Genomic DNA, 17595 nt, shown 5'->3' with positions numbered 1-17595 from the left:
AGAGAGTGTGCATTCAGGGCCACTCACCCGCACCTGCACACCTGTCAAATTAGGACAACAGCCGCTGCATCCCCATAGAGTAACAGGCAGCTCCAGCCACACAAAAAAAAATGCACTGATCACTCACTCTGTTCATTCAGACAGGAAAGCGGCCGGTAAATGACAGCAGCAGGCGGGAGAGGAATGGAGGGAGGGTGGTATCGTGGGAGGAGGGGGTGAATGTTGAACATGTTATATGTAACTACCTAAATACAGGTGTAACATGTAACATGTTCAGGTGAACTTAGCGTTTAACCACTTGATGATCGTCCACCCACAATGTACTGTGGATGGGCGGCTGCTGTGGGCAGAGCGACGTACCTGTATGTCTCTGCCCACTTCCGGGTATCAGGCCTGGACATACGCCCCCCCCCCAGTCGGCACCCGCTGTGATTATACACAGATTATACCAAGTCCCAGCCAATGATTCATTGGGGCCTGCTGATTGGCTGTGTACAGTCACAGCCCAGAGCTCTGTGTTGACATTCAACACAGAGCTCTGTACACAGGGAACGATCTCTATGTTACTCATGGCTGCAAAACACTTGTGCAAAAATTAGAGATCTATTAGTAAAAGCAGCACACATTACACATAGTTAAGCGCATATCTAACCCCTTGCTCACTCTCGATATTAACTTCTTCCCAGCCAGTGTCATTAGTACAGTGACAGTGTGAATTATTATCACTGATCACTGTAGTAATGTCACTGGTGATATTAGTGTCAGTTAGTCAGTTCCCCCTGTTTTGGTTAGTGTCAGATTGCTTGCTGCACTATCGCAGTCCCATTATAAGTCACTGATCCCCGCCATTAGTAGTATAAAATAAATTAATAACAATTCCAGTATATATACCATAGTTGGTAGGCTATAGCTTTCGCGCAAACCAATCAATGTACACTTTTTGGGATTTTTTTTTACCAAAGACATGTAGTGGAATACATTTTGGCCAAAATGTATAAAAAAAATTAGATTTTTTACATTTTCTTATTGGATATGCTTTATAGCAGAAATTTTTATTTTTTTTTTTTAATTTTCAACCTTTTTTTATTTATATCGCAAATAATAAAAAAAACAGTGGTAATCAAATACCACCAAAAGCAAGTTCTATTTGTATGAAACAAAGATATAAATTTTGTTTCGGTACAGACCAATACAATTATGAGTTAAAGTAACACAGTGCGGTATAGCAAAAAAATGGCCTGTCAGAAAGGGGATATCTGTGTGTGTGTGTGTGTCTCTCTCTCTTGAAAGTGCACTGTGAGGAGCTGAGCAGAAGGGGTATGTCAGCAGGAGGCTGAGCAATAGCAGTACACTGATCTTCACAGTGAAGAGTTAGGCAGGGGGGCATGTCAGCACAAGTCTGACCTTTGGAGGATGGACAGGCTGTGCTCCCAGGTAGAATAAAAAGAAGAAAACTGATCACACTGGTATGGATGTGCATCCACAGCCTAGCGTGGTCAGTTTTAACAGGAAAGCAGAGGGACTGGCAGGAGCACCAGGGATTTCACACAAAGGGACACATATCAGAAATATGAAATGTTGGGGTAACATACATTTTAAACCTTACAGGAGATTTTAGTGAGTGGGTTTAGATAAATAGTTTAAATGCCTGTCATCCTACTGCAACTATTTGAACAGGCCCTTACAGAAAGAAACATCTACTGAGCATTTCTTCCACATCCTTCCTCACCTTTCCTACCCTCTGCGATACCTATAAGCTACCACACTCCGAACTATTTAGATACCTTCAAATTAAAAACTTCTATTCACCTTTGGTAAGCACAAATACCTCCATGTCCCAAATCACTAATTTTGAATCAGTATGCCTAAAAGACCCCCACTCAAGAGGTATGATTTCTTCCATATATTCACAAATTTCAATGAATCCTGGCCTCGAAAAACCACCTTATGCCCGGAAATGGGAGGAGGACTTGGAAAAATCGTTGGATATGGCTGATTGGTCTAAAATCTGGACTGCAACTAAATCTTCTTCACCAAACATTCTGGTGGTAGAAACTAACTATAAGGTTCTAACTCGTTGGTACCTTGTACCCTCCAGGTTGGCCAAATTTGCGCCAACCCAAGCATCTCAATGCTTTCAGGGCTGTTCAGATCCAGGCACTCATATGCATATATGGTGGTCCTGTCCAACGGTACAAACGTTTTGGGGAAAAATATTTGAAATTGCCTCCAGAATGTTTGAACTAAAATTGCAATCAGATCCTGTCATAGCCTTACTCAACTTAAAACCAGATTGTCTCACACATAATCAATTTAAACTCTTTACTCAACTCCTCACTGCTGCAAAACAGACGATTGCAAACGCATGGAGGTCTGCCAACTTGGAAATACCTGAGACCAAACACAGATAAAACACTTTCATGTCACATGCCAAAATGCTGGCAATAGAAAGAGACCAAATTCCTATATTTGAAAAAACTTGGAACCCTTGGATTAAGTAATATTTGATAATTCAATTCTTAAACCGTGGTAGCTAAGGAAACTCTTCACCCCATTATTAAAATAATATAGCGTTCTTAATATCAACAAAATCATGCCATGTTACCTGGATCAATCCTGTGGACTCTTTCTCTTCTATTTCTATCTTTCCTACTATTCTTTCCTTTCCTCTTTCTTACATCTTAAACTTATTTTTACTATATTTTACCTATGTAATGATTTAATAAAACAATATCTCCAAAGCTCTGATCCAACAAATGAGACAATTTATTTTAACATAAAATCTCCTTCATTCCCTTGGTCAGACAGTAACCAAATGTTAAATGTAAGATATTGTATTAATTACCTGGTTGTAGTGAATAAATAAGCCAATGAGTTGTACCATTTATCATTTCTGTTATATTATTAGTACTTATTGTACCTAATTGTATTAAACTTTTATGCTCAACTAATAAAAACCTTTTTGACAAGGAAACATCTAATGAGCAAAATTCATCACATAATAAAATGCCTGAAAGTAAAACTTTTGCGTAGATCTTCTTGAGTGATCTAATCATAGAAATGGATACTGTGTTCTTGAAAGCATAAACATTGGGCAGAATATATGACATGTACTTTATGTATTCATTTTGCTATAAGAACCACGCAGCAAATGCAATGTGGAGGATCATGAGTTTCCAGTGTGGCTTCTATTGAAGAAAACCCAGTCACCTGAAAAAATAGTCCGTCTGAAAGCTGTGGAAAACTTAGCTAAGATCCATTATTGGCAAGGTAAGTGATTAATAGATGGTATTGTGTAAGTAGATTTTGTCCTGTTACAGCTTGTGTTGATGGGCAAATGCAGCATGCTATCAGGTATTGAAATCAGTTTGGATGGGGAGAAAAGCATTTCTAACATATACAAAAGTCCATCAACATAGGGTTTTATATTGACCAGAAGACACCGTTCTTGTTTTTTTTAATAGTTTATCGAACATCATAAACATCTATTTAACTCCCAAAAATTGGCCTCTAAATTTTCCACCTACTGTATATTCTAGTAAATTTAAATTGTCCATTTGATAATAAAATAATAAAAGGTGGAAGATGAGATCACCAGTGGATAATCAAACGCCTAGGATAGGATCAGAGGTGACTAGAAATCCCTTCACCATATATGGATGGCCCCTCACCTGCAATCTTCGACCTGAAACAGGTCACACAGCATGTAAACCAAACAGAAGGTAAGCTGAAACAGGCGATAGTAACTTCTCATATAATGCTCCCACTTTGCTGCTGTAGGTTGGCTGGTACCTGTTCCATTAACTTGTGTTCAGCTCTGCTGCACTCTGCAGCTATGGGTGTCGCTGGCCTCACCTGTTGCTTAATATATAATTCCTTCCTGCTACTTCCTGTCAGTAAGTAGCAGGAAGGAATTATATATTAAGCAACAGGTGAGGCCAGCGACACCCATAGCTGCAGAGTGCAGCAGAGCTGAACACAAGTTAATGGAACAGGTACCAGCCAACCTACAGCAGCAAAGTGGGAGCATTATATGAGAAGTTACTATCGCCTGTTTCAGCTTACCTTCTGTTTGGTTTACATGCTGTGTGACCTGTTTCAGGTCGAAGATTGCAGGTGAGGGGCCATCCATATATGGTAAAGGGATTTCTAGTCACCTCTGATCCTATCCTAGGCGTTTGACTATCCACTGGTGATCTCATCTTCCACCTTTTATTATTTTATTATCAAATGGACAATTTATCTGCGCAGCACTCTTATTATTTATATGTTTTCTGAGGTTTTTGTTGAATTTGCCTTTGTGCTTGCTTGCATTTATTATATATTGTTCTTGTGTCAGCGCTGAGTTGTTTTTCATTATTTTATATTCTAGTAAATTAACAATATTTGAAAAATGTAAGAGCTCTGCCATGCTTAGAAAAGATAATTTATTACAAACTTTAAAATCATTAGTAAAAAAACACACGCAACATATCCCAAAATCATCCCTTCTATATATTAATTCCTATGGAAGCACCACAATGCTTAAACATTAATATGATGAATATACTATGGGTAGTTTGCGCTAATTGCAACATATCTCATAATTCTCCTTCTTAAATGCTCATCAGCCCTGTGCACTTTGCAGCCAAAATGGACACAGTGGGGTTGATTTATCAAAACTGGAGAGTGCATTATCTGGTGCAGCTGTGCATGGTAGCCAATCAGCTTCTAACTTCAGCTTGTTCAATTAAGCTTTGATAATAAAGCCTGGATGCTGATTGGTTTCAATGCAGACCTGCACCAGATTTTGCACTCTCCAATTTTAGTAAATCAACCCCAGTATATCTCTTTTGCCCTAAAGCAATATTGTTGCTGCTGGATCTCTTGTATATGGAAGTGGTTCTAAACCTAAAACCAAAAATGTAATTGTAACGAGCCCCTTGCTCGCTCGGTTCCACTCTTCCGACACTCCTCTGCAGCTTTTGAATCAGATTGCAACGTCTGATGGTTCGGTCATCCAATGCTCCGGGATTAGAACTTCAGCTATGTGCCGTTCTAACCCAGTTGTGATAGCTCAGAACAAACACCAGGCAGGCTGTATGTAAGTTCAAACAGGAACCTCTTTTATTGCAATATACAGGCTCTTTTATACACTAAAAGTGGAGGTGCATACCTCCGACTCATATTACTCTAACAATACACCTGTAACCTAATTAACCTAATTAACATGAGCTAATTAACTAATCCCTTTAGACAGCTTAGATTACTCAGACATGACCTTTAGGCCAGACTATTTACAATACACATTTTAGCAGACAACAGACAGGTAGCTGAAATTAATGACATTAGCATTTAACAGTAGGAGTCCCAACGGTATGAATCAGCCACTATTCCAATATGGCAAATCCAGGGTCCCCAGAGTCTGTGTGTCCTGGGGGACCAGGACCCGAATCCACAGTAATATCAACTCACGGGTCACCAGGCATACAGCTCACAAAGAGCACCGTTCCCCCAAATGCCAGGGCCCACGATCGATCGGCAAGAGGCTAGCACACAGTCCCCTCCAAAAGTCTCTCTCCCGGCTAGGTCTGTCACAGTAATATAGTGCCTTGAAAATGTATTCATATTCCTTGAAATTTTCCACATTTTTTCATGTTTTTGTTTACCAAAAGCTTAAATGTATTTTTTGAGGATTTTATGTGATAGACCAACCCAAAGTGGCAAATTGTGATATGGAAGAAAAAAGATAAATGTTTTTCAAAATTTCAAAATCACCTGATTAGTGAATAGAGTCCACCTGTGTGTGATTTAATCTCAGTATAAATACAGCTGTTCTGTGAAGCCCTCAGAGGTTTGTTAGAGAACCTCAGTGAACAAACGGCATCATAAAAGCCAAGGAACACACCAGACAGGTCAGAGATAAAGTTGTGGAGAAGTTTAAAGCAGGGTTAGGTTGTAAAAAAATATCCCAAGCTTTGAACATCTCATGGAACACTGTTTAATCCATCATCCGAAAATGGAAAGAGTATGGCACAACTGCAAACCAACCAAGACATGCTCGTCCACTTAAACTGACAGGATGGGCAAGAAGACCATTAATCAGAGAAGCATCCAAAAGGCCCATGGTAACTCTGGAGGAGCTGCAGAGATCCACAGCTCAGGTGGGGGAATCTGTCCACATGACAACTATTAGTCATGCACTCCACGTATCTGGCCATTATGGAAGAGTGGAAAGAAGAAAGCCAATGTTGAAAGAAAGCCATAAGACGTCCCGTTTGCAGTTTGCGAGAAGCCATGTAAGGGACACAGCAAACATGTGGAAGGAGGCGCTCTGGTCGGATGAGACTAAAATTAAACTTTTTGGCCTAAAAGCTAAATGCTACGTGTGGCAGAAAACTAACACTATACATCACCCTGAACACACCATCCCCACCGTGAAACATGGTGGTGACAGCATCATGTTGTGGGGATGCTTTTCTTTAACAGGGAAGCTGGTCAGAGTTGATGGGAAGATGGGTGGAGCCAAATACAGGGTTATATTAGAAGAAAACCTGTTAGAGTCTGCAAAAGACTTGAGACTGGGGCGGAGGTTCCCTTTCCAGCAGGACAACAACCCTAAACATACAGCCAGAGCTACAATGGAATGGTTTCAGATCAAAGCATATTCATGTGTTGGAATGGCCCATTCAAAGTCCAGATCTCAATCCAATTGAGAATCTTTGGTAAGACTTGAAAATTGCTGTTCACAGACACTCTCCATCCAATCTATCTGAGCTTGAGCTATTTTGCAAAGAAGAATGGGCAAAAAATTCACTCTCTAGATGTGCAAAGCTGATAGAGACATCCCCAAAAAGAATTCCAACTATAATTGCAGCTAAAGGTGGTTCTACAATGTATTGACTCAGGGGGGCTGAATACAAATGCATGCCACAATTTTCACATATTTTTGAAAAATGTTGAAAACCATTTATAATTTTCCTTCTACTTCACAATTATGTGCCACTTTGTGTTGGTTTATCACATAAAAGCCCCAAAAAAATACATTTACATTTTTGGTTGTAACATGACAAAATGTGGAAAATTTCAAGGGGTGTGAATAGGCACTGTATATTGCAGTTTACCTATTGTTAGATGTGGTGGCTGCATTATCTTTCTTTTTTAGTCTTTTTTCCCTCTGTTTTTATTTGATGATCTCGCGACTAACACCCCTCCTGTATTAAAGTGCCCCCGCTCTGGATGTAGGCGCACAGGGGCACCTTTGAATAGCAGAATTGTCAGTCTGGGGATAATTTAAATTTACATTCTAATGCGGAGTACACACGAGCGGACTTTTCCACCGGACTGGTCTGACGGACCGAATCTGGCGGACAATCCGACCGTGTGTGGGCTTCATTGGATTTCCGATGGACCTTTTCAGTCGAAAATCCGCCGGACTTTAGATTTGAAACATGCTTCACATCTTTCTGCCAGAACTCCGTCGGACCCAGTTCCTATCGGGAAGCCCGTTCGTCTGTATGCTGGTCCGACAGACCATATACGACGCAAGGGCAGCTACAGCACCTACCCGCGAGAATTTTTCCAGTGCGATCCTATCGCGCTGGTTCTCTGCGACAGGGTATAATCTCGTGCTCGCTGCAATAGGAAAAACACATTTTCCTATTGCAGCGAGCCCGAGAAAGAGGGGACAATGTCGTCTGGTATGGATTGTAAGGGGAACCCCCTACGTTGAAAAAACGGCGTGACGCTCCCCCCAAAATCCATACCAAACCCTTATCTGAGCACGCAGCCCGGTCGATCAGGAAAGGGGGTGGGGACGAGCCCCCAGATCCCGGCCCCCCACCCTATGTGAATGAGTATGGGGTGCATCGTACCCCTACCCATTCACCTGGGGCGAAAAAGTGTCAATAAAAAACACACTAGACAGGTTTTTTAAGTAGTTTATTAGGCAGCTCCGGGGGTCTTCTTCCGACTTCTGCGCTCTCTCCGGCCTCTTCTCCTGGTGTCCGGTTCTTCTCCCTCTCTCTGGCCTCTTCTCCCGGTGTCCGGTTCTTCTCCCGCTCTCCGGTTCTTCTGCCGGGCTCCTCCGCTATCTTCTGCTCTTTTGCCACTCTTTTACTAGCGGAGGCCCGGTCTTCTCCGTTGTCTTGTTCCCTCTTCTCTTCTTCCGATGTTGACATGACGCTCTATCCCGCTGTAATGCTGTGTGAGCGGTGCGCAATGACTTATATAGGCATGGGGCGTGGTCACCGGGTAATGCTGGGACTGTGCCGTCATAAGGGGCGGGGTCACAACCCGGGGACCACACCCCCATGCCTATATAAGTCATTGCACACCTCGCACACAGCATTACAGCAGGAGAGAGCGTTGTGTCAACATCGGAAGAAGAGAAGAGGGAACAAGATGACGGAGAAGACTGGGCCACCGCTAGCAAAAGAGCGGCAAAAGAGCAAAAGATAGCAGAGGAGCCCGGCAGAGGAACGGACACCGGGAGAAGAGGCCGGAGAGTGGGAGAAGAGGCCGGAGAGAGTAGAAAAGTTGGAAGAGAACCTCCGAAGTCGGAAGAAGACCCCCGAAGCTGCCTAATGAACTACTTTAAAAACCTGTCTAGTGTGCTTTTTATTGACACTTTTTTCCCCAGGTGAATGGGTAGGGGTATGATGTACCCCATACTCATTCACATAGGGTGGGGGGCCGGGATCTGGGGGCCCCCTTATTAAAGGGGGCTCCCGGATTCCGATAAGCCCTCCGCCCGCAGACCCCGACAACCAATGGCCAGGGTTGTCTGGAAGAGGCCCTTGTCCTCATCAACATGGGGACAAGGTGCTTTGGGGTGGGGGGGCCGCAGGGCACCCCCCTTCCCCAAAGCACCCACCCCCCATGTTGAGGGCATGTGGCCTGGTACGGTTCAGGAGTGGGGGGGCGCTCGCTTGTCCCCACCCCCTTACTTGACCGGCCGGGCTGCGTGCTCGGATAAGGGTCTGGTATGGATTTTGGGGGGGCCCCACGTCGTTTTTTTTGGCGTAGGGGGGTTCCCCTTAAAATCCATACCAGACCTGAGAGCCTGGTATGCTCTGCGACGGGGCTCGCAAGGTGTCAATCTCGCCGATAAAAGCGGCCAGATTGACTTCCTTTTCTAGTCCCGTCGTCACGTTCAAAATGAACGAACTTTAGTCCGTGTGTGGGCATGTCGGTTCATTCGGAAAGTCCATCGTAAGTCCGCCGGAAGTCCGTCGAGAAGACCGTCGGACCTAGTCTGCCAGAAAGTCCGGTTGTGTGTATGCGGCATAAGAAACCACTAGTAACATTCATTAACATGTACTGTGCAGTATGTAAAAGCAAACTTTTTGAGAACTAAACATAATGCACGTAATATTGTGACCATGATATAAGTGATATAAATGATGGTTTTAGGTGACAGGTTTAATGAGACATTAGAGGTCTAAAAAGCTGATGGAATGCAGATTACATTCCATCAGCTTCTGCCACAGCCATAGAGGCTGGGGAAAGTGAAAGGGGGAGCCAGACATGACATTTTACACTTTGCTTCTGGGTCAGCAAGAAGAAGGGGAGGAGAGCAGACAAATGTCCACTCTGCTGCTCCCCTTGACCTGGCGTCACCTACCATGCCAGTCCCAGGCACGCTGATGAGCATATAGAGCCCGGGATACATGAAAGGGGTGTTTGGAAGTGACTGGGCGGGTGCCCAGCCACCGGATAGCTTCTGTCAGAAAACCAGCAGTTTGTTAGATATACACACATTCTACATCAGTAGCACTAAAAGGGTAATACCTTCTGACCTGGAAACAACATGCAGATGCAGCTGAGAAAAATCTGATAAGTCAGAAGTACTTATCTGAATCCTTGTTCCTGGTCAGCAACTCACAGAATTGAAGCAAGAATGTAAGCATGACTAGCGAGCCAGCTAGCATAAGGCAATGCATAAAGCAGTGATGATATACAAAGTAACACATATCAGCTAATCTATTGAGCCACTTTGACACATATGCAAAAACTTGGAGAACTGCTGAAAGCACTGCAAAACTTCCCCCTTCCCCCCTGCAGTCTAAAGCACAGATGGGGTGCCAGTGTATAAAACAAGCTCATCCAGGCTTTCTGAAACAGATCGGAAGACAGAAGATAGAAACTCTACACAGCGGAAGGGGGCGTGGCCAAGATGGCGACCAGATAGGACGTGTGTGAAGGGAGCTCCGTCCTATGCCGATAATTTATCCGTTCTCAGGGGACATAGCCTCACCCTGACGCTACCGAGCGGTGGAGGAAACAAGCGGGTATGAGAAGGGGAAGATCCGGTTCCCAGGGGAAGAGGCAGCGGGCTCCCAGGATCTCGCTAACATCCAGCGGTGCGTGCGGGGCGGCCTACACCAACATGGCGTCCCAGACGGAGCAAACCGAGTCGCCCCAGCTGGGAACTGATCAGTTCCAGGCGCTTATGCAAGCCATCACGGGCTGCCAAGCTACTCTGACCAACAAAATCGAGCAAATGCAGCTCGAGATGGGCCTTATCAGGCGAGACATGGACAAACACCGGGACCGATTAACAGAGGCGGAGCGGAGAGTGGGGGAGACAGAAGACACGCTCAGGGAACATTCCACCTCCCTACGCACGCTACAGCTTAAAATGAAGGCGATCGAATCCCGAGCAGAAGATCAGGAGAATAGAAATAGGCGGAACAATTTACGCATGGTTGGTCTCCCGGAGGGGGCTGAAGGGAGAGACCCAGAAAACTATGCAGAACAACTGCTGCGTACGCTTCTCCCGCAGGCGCCATTCTCCCCCCACTTTGCAGTTGAGCGGGCTCATAGGATGCCATCCGCTCCAGGCCCCCCTGGCGCTCCGCCACGTACTTTTATTTTTCGCTTACTGAACTTTAGAGACCGGGATCTGGTTCTCAGAGAGGCCAGGAAGATTGGAGAACTGCGTTATGAGAACGTGAAGATTATGCTGTTTCCGGATTTCTCCATCGAAACACAACGACAACGAAGATCGTTCGACCAGGTCAAGGCCCAACTGAGGAGCAAAGGTCTCAAGTACAGCATGATGTTTCCAGCACGCCTTAGAGTGATTGATGGCGAGACCACCAAGTTTTTTGTTTCCCCGGAGGAGGCTTCCAGATGGGTTGAATCCCTTCCTAGGCATCGTTAAGATGCCCGCCGCTTTGTCTCCCATTCCCCCCTGTTTTTCGATTGTTTTATTTTTTTTTCTTTTGACCACTTTGGAAGACTCTGGTGAAGTGCGCAGCTGCCGGTGAGGTGCATGACTATCTACAGTTTCAATATGTGGGCTGGTTATCACACGGGCTTTCCCTGGGGACTCCCCTGACAGGCGGTTTGTTTGCTGTGGGGGCGGGGGGGATGCAGCATCCTCACTCTGGGGATATAAGAGCTCCTATTTCCATGACACCCTGAGGTTCTCCTTCAGGATAAAAAAGTCGATCACCCTTGGATGCTCATGGTGTTTACTGCTGCGGGAATCCCTGCCTTTCCTCCTCCTGGCTGAGTACTTCTACTCTGAATGACATAATTCTCCTGGCACCCATAGAAAGATACTTAAAGGAGCCTTTTACCTTATTGTGGAGAACTCGAATCTTGAACTGGCCTGGGAGGGACGGCGCCCCCATCCCCACCTGGCGCTCTATTTCTGAACCTGCCGCTGATTAGGGGGGATCCCGAGGGTTATAACTGCTTGTTAATGTACAATGCAATTTGGAAAGTACCTTTGACTTGCTGTGGATGGGGTGGGGGGGGATCATTGTGCTTAGCCGGGTTGAGTCAGGAACAGTAACTCTCTTTCCACATATGGGAGGATAGGCATGATTTACACATTCCCTAGTCGGTCCCATTGGTCAGATGGGGATGTACTGAAGGGAAGATACAGATGCTTGAATTAGGCTTAGCTCCATGCCTCTTTCTCCCCCTGCAACAGGGGAAGCAGGACGTACCTCCAGGCAGATGTTTATCCTTAGTGAGTCTGAAGGAAACGAAGGTGATTTTGATATAGGGGTGGAGATGTGCCCATCCACATGACTCCCGGTAACTGCGTATAATGCCTGTAAAAGGGCTTTTAAGTTTGTGCCCCTGGATAATTCCAGGTTAGCTGTCGGCGGGGGACTCCTGGACGGTTGATTCTGTTGGGGTCCCCTGGGCGACAGTGGTCTTCATGACCGGATGTGGGCGGGGCTCCCTAGCCCCGGCTGGGGCTCTAGGTCCTTGGTGCGCTTAGTAATACGCGCCACCCCCCAAGGGAGATTTCTCCTATCTGAAATGTTTATTGGGTTAGGTTCGGGTATAAGTACACCCCATGAGTTACAAATGGAGGTGTGGGGTGGGCTGGGGGGGGAGTTTGATTTGTTTCAGTTTTTTATGTTTTTCACTTTAATTGCCTATTTTTATGCCTTACTGTCTATGAGATTGTTTTACTATGCCCGCCATGAAGTCTTTCGGTGCTCGCTGATGTCTCTGATAAATCCTAGCTATGTGGGATACTCTCTCTCCCGGATCCCTTCGCTAATCCACTACAGTATAACATATGATGGCCCCTATTAAAATTCTGTCCTGGAATGTCAGGGGACTAAATCACAAAATTAAGCGATCCCTGGTCTTTGACTATCTTAAAAAATATTCCCCTCAAATCTGCATCCTTCAAGAGACACATCTGGTGGGTGGTAGGGTGATGGGTCTAAAGAGACCTTGGGTGAGCCGACACTACCATGCCACGTACTCCAGCTACTCTAGAGGAGTTAGTGTCCTGGTACACAAAAATCTTAATTTTGAATTGATAGATGTGATTACAGATCCGGAAGGGAGATATGTCTTGATACATGCTAACATTGATACAGTAGACATGGTGGTGGTGGGAGTGTATTTGCCACCTCCGGCTAATATTTCTGTGCTGCAGAAACTGATAGGGTTGATTGCCCAATTCCAGACTGACAATGTGGTCATAGCGGGAGACTTTAATATACCGCCCAACCCTTGTATGGATAAATTATCTCCGGACCCCGCTGGGGACTCTGCGTTGTCTAAATGGGCTGATGTGTATGGGCTAGTAGATATATGGCGATGGAAGAATCCATCAGAACGAGCTTACACCTGCCACTCCTCTTCATATAATACCTTGTCCCGTATTGATGTGACCTATGTTAGTGGCGCAATGCTCCCTAGGGTTATTTCAGTCGAGATACTTCCAAGAGGTATCTCGGATCATTCCCCCCTACTCTGCACAATACAAACTCATACTCCCCAAGCAGACAGACTTTGGCGACTTTCTAGATTCTGGATTGAACACCCGACCATAGAAATAGAGGTGGCCAAAGAGATAAGAGGTTTTTGGTTGACTAATGCCGCCTCCACAGGGATGGCGATGGTTTGGGATTCATTTAAAGCCTATATACGAGGGTGCTATATATCATCTATTACACGAGAAAGGAACAATAATAAAATTACACTAGAGGAGGCGGAGGCCAGAGCACAGGAACTGGAGTCTAGGTTTGCCATGACTTCTAATCCTATCGCCGCTCAGGATATGAAGGTAGCATATCGAGAAGTAATGTTGCTTAGAGTTAATAAGGTTCATAAACGTCAGCTTACCCAAACACAAAAGATATTCGAACATGGTGACAAGCCAGGTAGATTGCTGGCTTGGATTTCCAGGGAGCAGTCTCCAATCTCCACCATTGCGAGTCTGCGAAGGGAGGATGGGACTAAAGTGGCGGACCCGTTGAGCATCAATCGATGCTTTAAAGAATTCTACGAGGCCTTGTACTCTACTAGGGTAAATTACTCCCCAGATGAGCTGCACAAATTTCTAGAGGGGGTGACCCTCCCGACTCTCTCTGCTGAGGCAAGGGAAAATCTAGACGCCCCGATCACGATACCGGAGGTGCGAGCGGCATTGAAATCTATGCAGACAGGGAAGACTCCAGGGGAGGATGGGATCCCCCCTGAATTCTACAAACAGTACCTAGATGACCTGACTATTAAAATGCATGACATGTTTACAAAATCACTTCAGGACAAAGACCTCCCACCATCCATGTCCCAGGCCATCATAGTTGTAATACCCAAACCGGGGAAGGACCCACAGTTGTGCTCTTCCTACCGGCCCATCTCCCTGCTCAACTCTGACGCCAAAGTACTCACCAAAATTCTTGCCAGGCGTCTAAATGAAATTATACTTACCCTCATCCATGAAGATCAATCGGGATTCATGCCTGGCAAGGGAACAGATATCAACCTGCGAAGGCTCTATGCAGTCTTGGCCTCTGGAGATGGGGGAGGGGCTGAGGAAATGGTGGCCTCTCTAGATGCGGAGAAGGCCTTTGATTCAGTTGAATGGGGCTATCTCTGGGAGGTCCTCAACAAATTTGGTTTTGGGCCATCCTTCATCTCCTGGGTCAGGTTGATATATGGGGCGCCGAGGGCCAGGGTGCGTACTGGAACAGTCTTATCCTCGCCCTTTGCTTTGGGCAGGGGAACGCGTCAGGGGTGCCCCTTATCCCCGGGACTTTTTGCTCTAGCAATTGAACCTATGGCGGCACTTCTACGGGCATCAACACAAACTAAAGGGATTGATAGAGGACCACTGCAAGAAAAGGTATCTCTATATGCAGACGACACCCTACTGTATTTGAGAGATGATGGGTGCTCGCTACGGTCGGCTCTGTCAATTATAGACAGCTTTGGGCGATTCTCAGGAATCAGAATAAACTGGGGGAAGTCAGTGATATTTCCCCTACATTCTGGGACGGGGGGCCAGCAGATGGATGGACAGTTGCGGAGGGTTTCTCGGTTTCGCTACCTGGGAGTTGAGATACATAGAGACTTAAGGCAGTTTATCCCTCTGAATCTCAACCCGGTGGTTCAGCAGGTGTCCCAGAGCTGTGCCAGATGGAGGTCACTCCCCCTGACACCGGTCGGAAGAGTTAATCTAATTAAAATGTCGATTCTTCCTAAGTTCACGTACCTTTTCCGCCAAGCCCCTGTACCAATACCACATAACTTTTTTAAGAGGTTGGATAGCATTGTGATATCCTTTGTCTGGAATGGGGGAGCTCCCAGGGTGGCTAAAGCGAAACTGCAGATGCCCACGTCGCTTGGTGGCCTCGCACTGCCGTCCCTGTTGAAATATTACTGGGCGGCGACCCTGGTGACGGTCAAGTGGTGGCTGTCGGAGGAGCCAGCTAACCCTGCCTCCTCATTGGAGGCGGCGTTGCTGGGTTCATATGCGGAGCTTAGGAACCTGATTCATAGGGGTCCTAGATCTAACTCTCGGGTTACCCTTCCTATGATTGCGACCCTGAAGGTGTGGGACTCGGTGGCCAAACAGGTGGGTGGTCCTGGGAGGTGGTCCCCTGAGACCCCATTGTGGGGGAATCCTCGATTACCACATTTTCGCTCCATACCTGATCCTATTGCCTGGGCCAGATATGGAATAACAAAATTGAGCGACATAACAATTCAGGGGCAGCTGATTCCATTTGATGCACTAAAACACGACCGTGATATCCCGAACCATATGTTTTTCAGGTACATCCAACTAAGACATGCCTTTAGATCCCAATTCCCCTCCTCGATCTCACTCGAGATGTCGCCGGTGGAGAAATTGCTTAGATCCCCTGATCAAACTAAAACGATGTCTACCTTATACAGTCTGTTTATCACGTTGAATACCTCTGGTGTCTCCCGGCTCTTGGCTTTATGGCAGAGGGATATCCTGGAGCTAACAGATGATGATTGGGAGGAGGGTGTCCAACAGTATCTGCCCCTTGTGATCTCGGCTAGAGACAGATATATTCAGTTGAAGTTCCTCCACCGAGCATATTATTCCCCGGTTCGCCTGGCAAGAATTTATTCTGATCGCACTGCTACATGCCCCAGATGTAACTATCACGAAGCCGACTTCTTTCATATAACTTGGTCTTGTCCTGCAGTGATGGAATTCTGGAAAGAAATCCTAGCTGAAATCAATAACATTGGGAAATTATCGGTCCCGTACAGCCCGATCCCTCTTCTTCTGGGCATAAGTGACTTCCTTGACTTAACATGGGGAAAAAAGCTGTTCCTCTTCTACACCACGTTTTATGCTAGGAAGGCTATTTTGTTGAAGTGGAACCAGAACTCGCCACCTACTAAACAGCTATGGCAATCACTGATAAACACAGCACTCCCACTCTACAAACTGACATATATGGGCAGAAATTGTACAAAAAAGTTTGGGAAAATATGGTCGGAATGGGTAAAGGCAAAACACCTTACTATCCCGTAGTTGTAATCCACATGTTACTTAGGTGTGGGATTGCTCCACCATTTTGCCTCCCCTCCCCCCACCCTCCTTAGGATAGGTCCTGAATACCTCCTTGGTGTGACGGGATGGGGGTTGTCTGGTATTACTCTGATAAGTACATACTACTGGAAATGCTGCAATATGCACTGCATGAGCGGATACGTGAAGCAATTCTTGATATTTGTTTATTAGATGGTATAAACTGGCAATGTAATGTTTTATTTTATTTTGTCTAAAATCTTTAATAAACTTTATGTTAAAAAAAAAAAAAAACTCTACACAGCGGAGTGCTGAAGCTATATCTATACTTCTCTGGCTCAGCTTGGCTGGGTTCCGGTGTGCATCTTCTGTCTGTAATCAGACAAGCCAGCTATAGGTCTGGCTCTATTACAGTGTTGATAGTGGGTCACTCGCTTTCTACCTTATCCATTGACAAAACGTCTTGTATTCCTTTCACAAAAAAGCTGTTTTGTGAATGGATGAGGGAAGATTATGACAGTCATCTGCCCTTCCTCTACTTTTATCCATTCATAGAATGCATTGCATTCTGTGAAAAGATTACAAGAAAAGCAAGCAAGTGAGGCAACCCACTATCAACAACGTAATAGAGACAGAACTATAGCTGGCTTAATTGGTGGACAAGGTGGAGAGAGAGCGCAACCCACTGTCATCACTGTCTTTGAGCCAGGACCTTATGTTTCATCTCCAGAAGTTCGATACTTACAATAGTGTACAGGATGAATGTAACTAAGAATTTTCCCTAAAGCAGCAGCATCCACACATGGGACATCCATCACTAGAGGTAACTTATTTTTACAAAGCAAATGTCCATAACATGTTTTTTTTTTTCTGGAGTTCAGCTTTGAATAATCAAGAATACGTTTTTGATGCATTGGAGTAAAACTGTCAATTTGTTTTTAAAATATTTTTTTAAATTTCTTTAAGAATACCAATACAGGACAGTGGCGCAAGCATGTGATAGAAGAACAATTATTGGCTTGGCCAGGAGCAAGGACACAGACCTTCGTTTTTTTCTTCCACCTCGAACATTGCCAAAAGTAAATGATGTGAGTAGAAGATTGAGTCACATCCTATTCACAGCCTTGTGTAAAAGTGGAAAAAGTCAGTTTGAATGCTATATCCACTTAATCCAGAAAAAGAAAGAAGCCTTCTTAAAATTTTGGATTTAAACATTTTGATATATCTTTAGAGAAATAAATCATTCTTAGCCCCTAAGATTTCAAGCATTTTATGTATGAGATTCTTCAGTTACCCTTCAGGAAAATTGTTCACCCAGTAGAAGTAGTTCT

The 17595-nt window shown here is 45.1% G+C and overlaps 1 protein-coding gene across 2 annotated transcripts in view; it reads left to right on the top strand.

Annotated features, from left to right (window-relative positions):
• SERAC1 (serine active site containing 1) overlaps positions 1 to 17595 on the top strand; it is a 195035-nt gene that overhangs the window by 109066 nt on the left and 68374 nt on the right. For both annotated transcript variants that reach the window (XM_073627893.1, XM_073627892.1), the window contains exons 6-7: positions 3139 to 3270; positions 17231 to 17352. In XM_073627893.1, coding sequence (XP_073483994.1) covers positions 3139 to 3270; positions 17231 to 17352 — 254 coding nt within the window. The remainder of the gene's footprint in view (positions 1 to 3138; positions 3271 to 17230; positions 17353 to 17595) is intronic.

The sequence above is a fragment of the Aquarana catesbeiana genome, linkage group LG04 (assembly GCF_042186555.1).
Source record: "Aquarana catesbeiana isolate 2022-GZ linkage group LG04, ASM4218655v1, whole genome shotgun sequence".
Lineage (NCBI taxonomy): Eukaryota > Metazoa > Chordata > Amphibia > Anura > Ranidae > Aquarana > Aquarana catesbeiana.
This window is presented reverse-complemented; position numbering and strand designations above follow the sequence as displayed.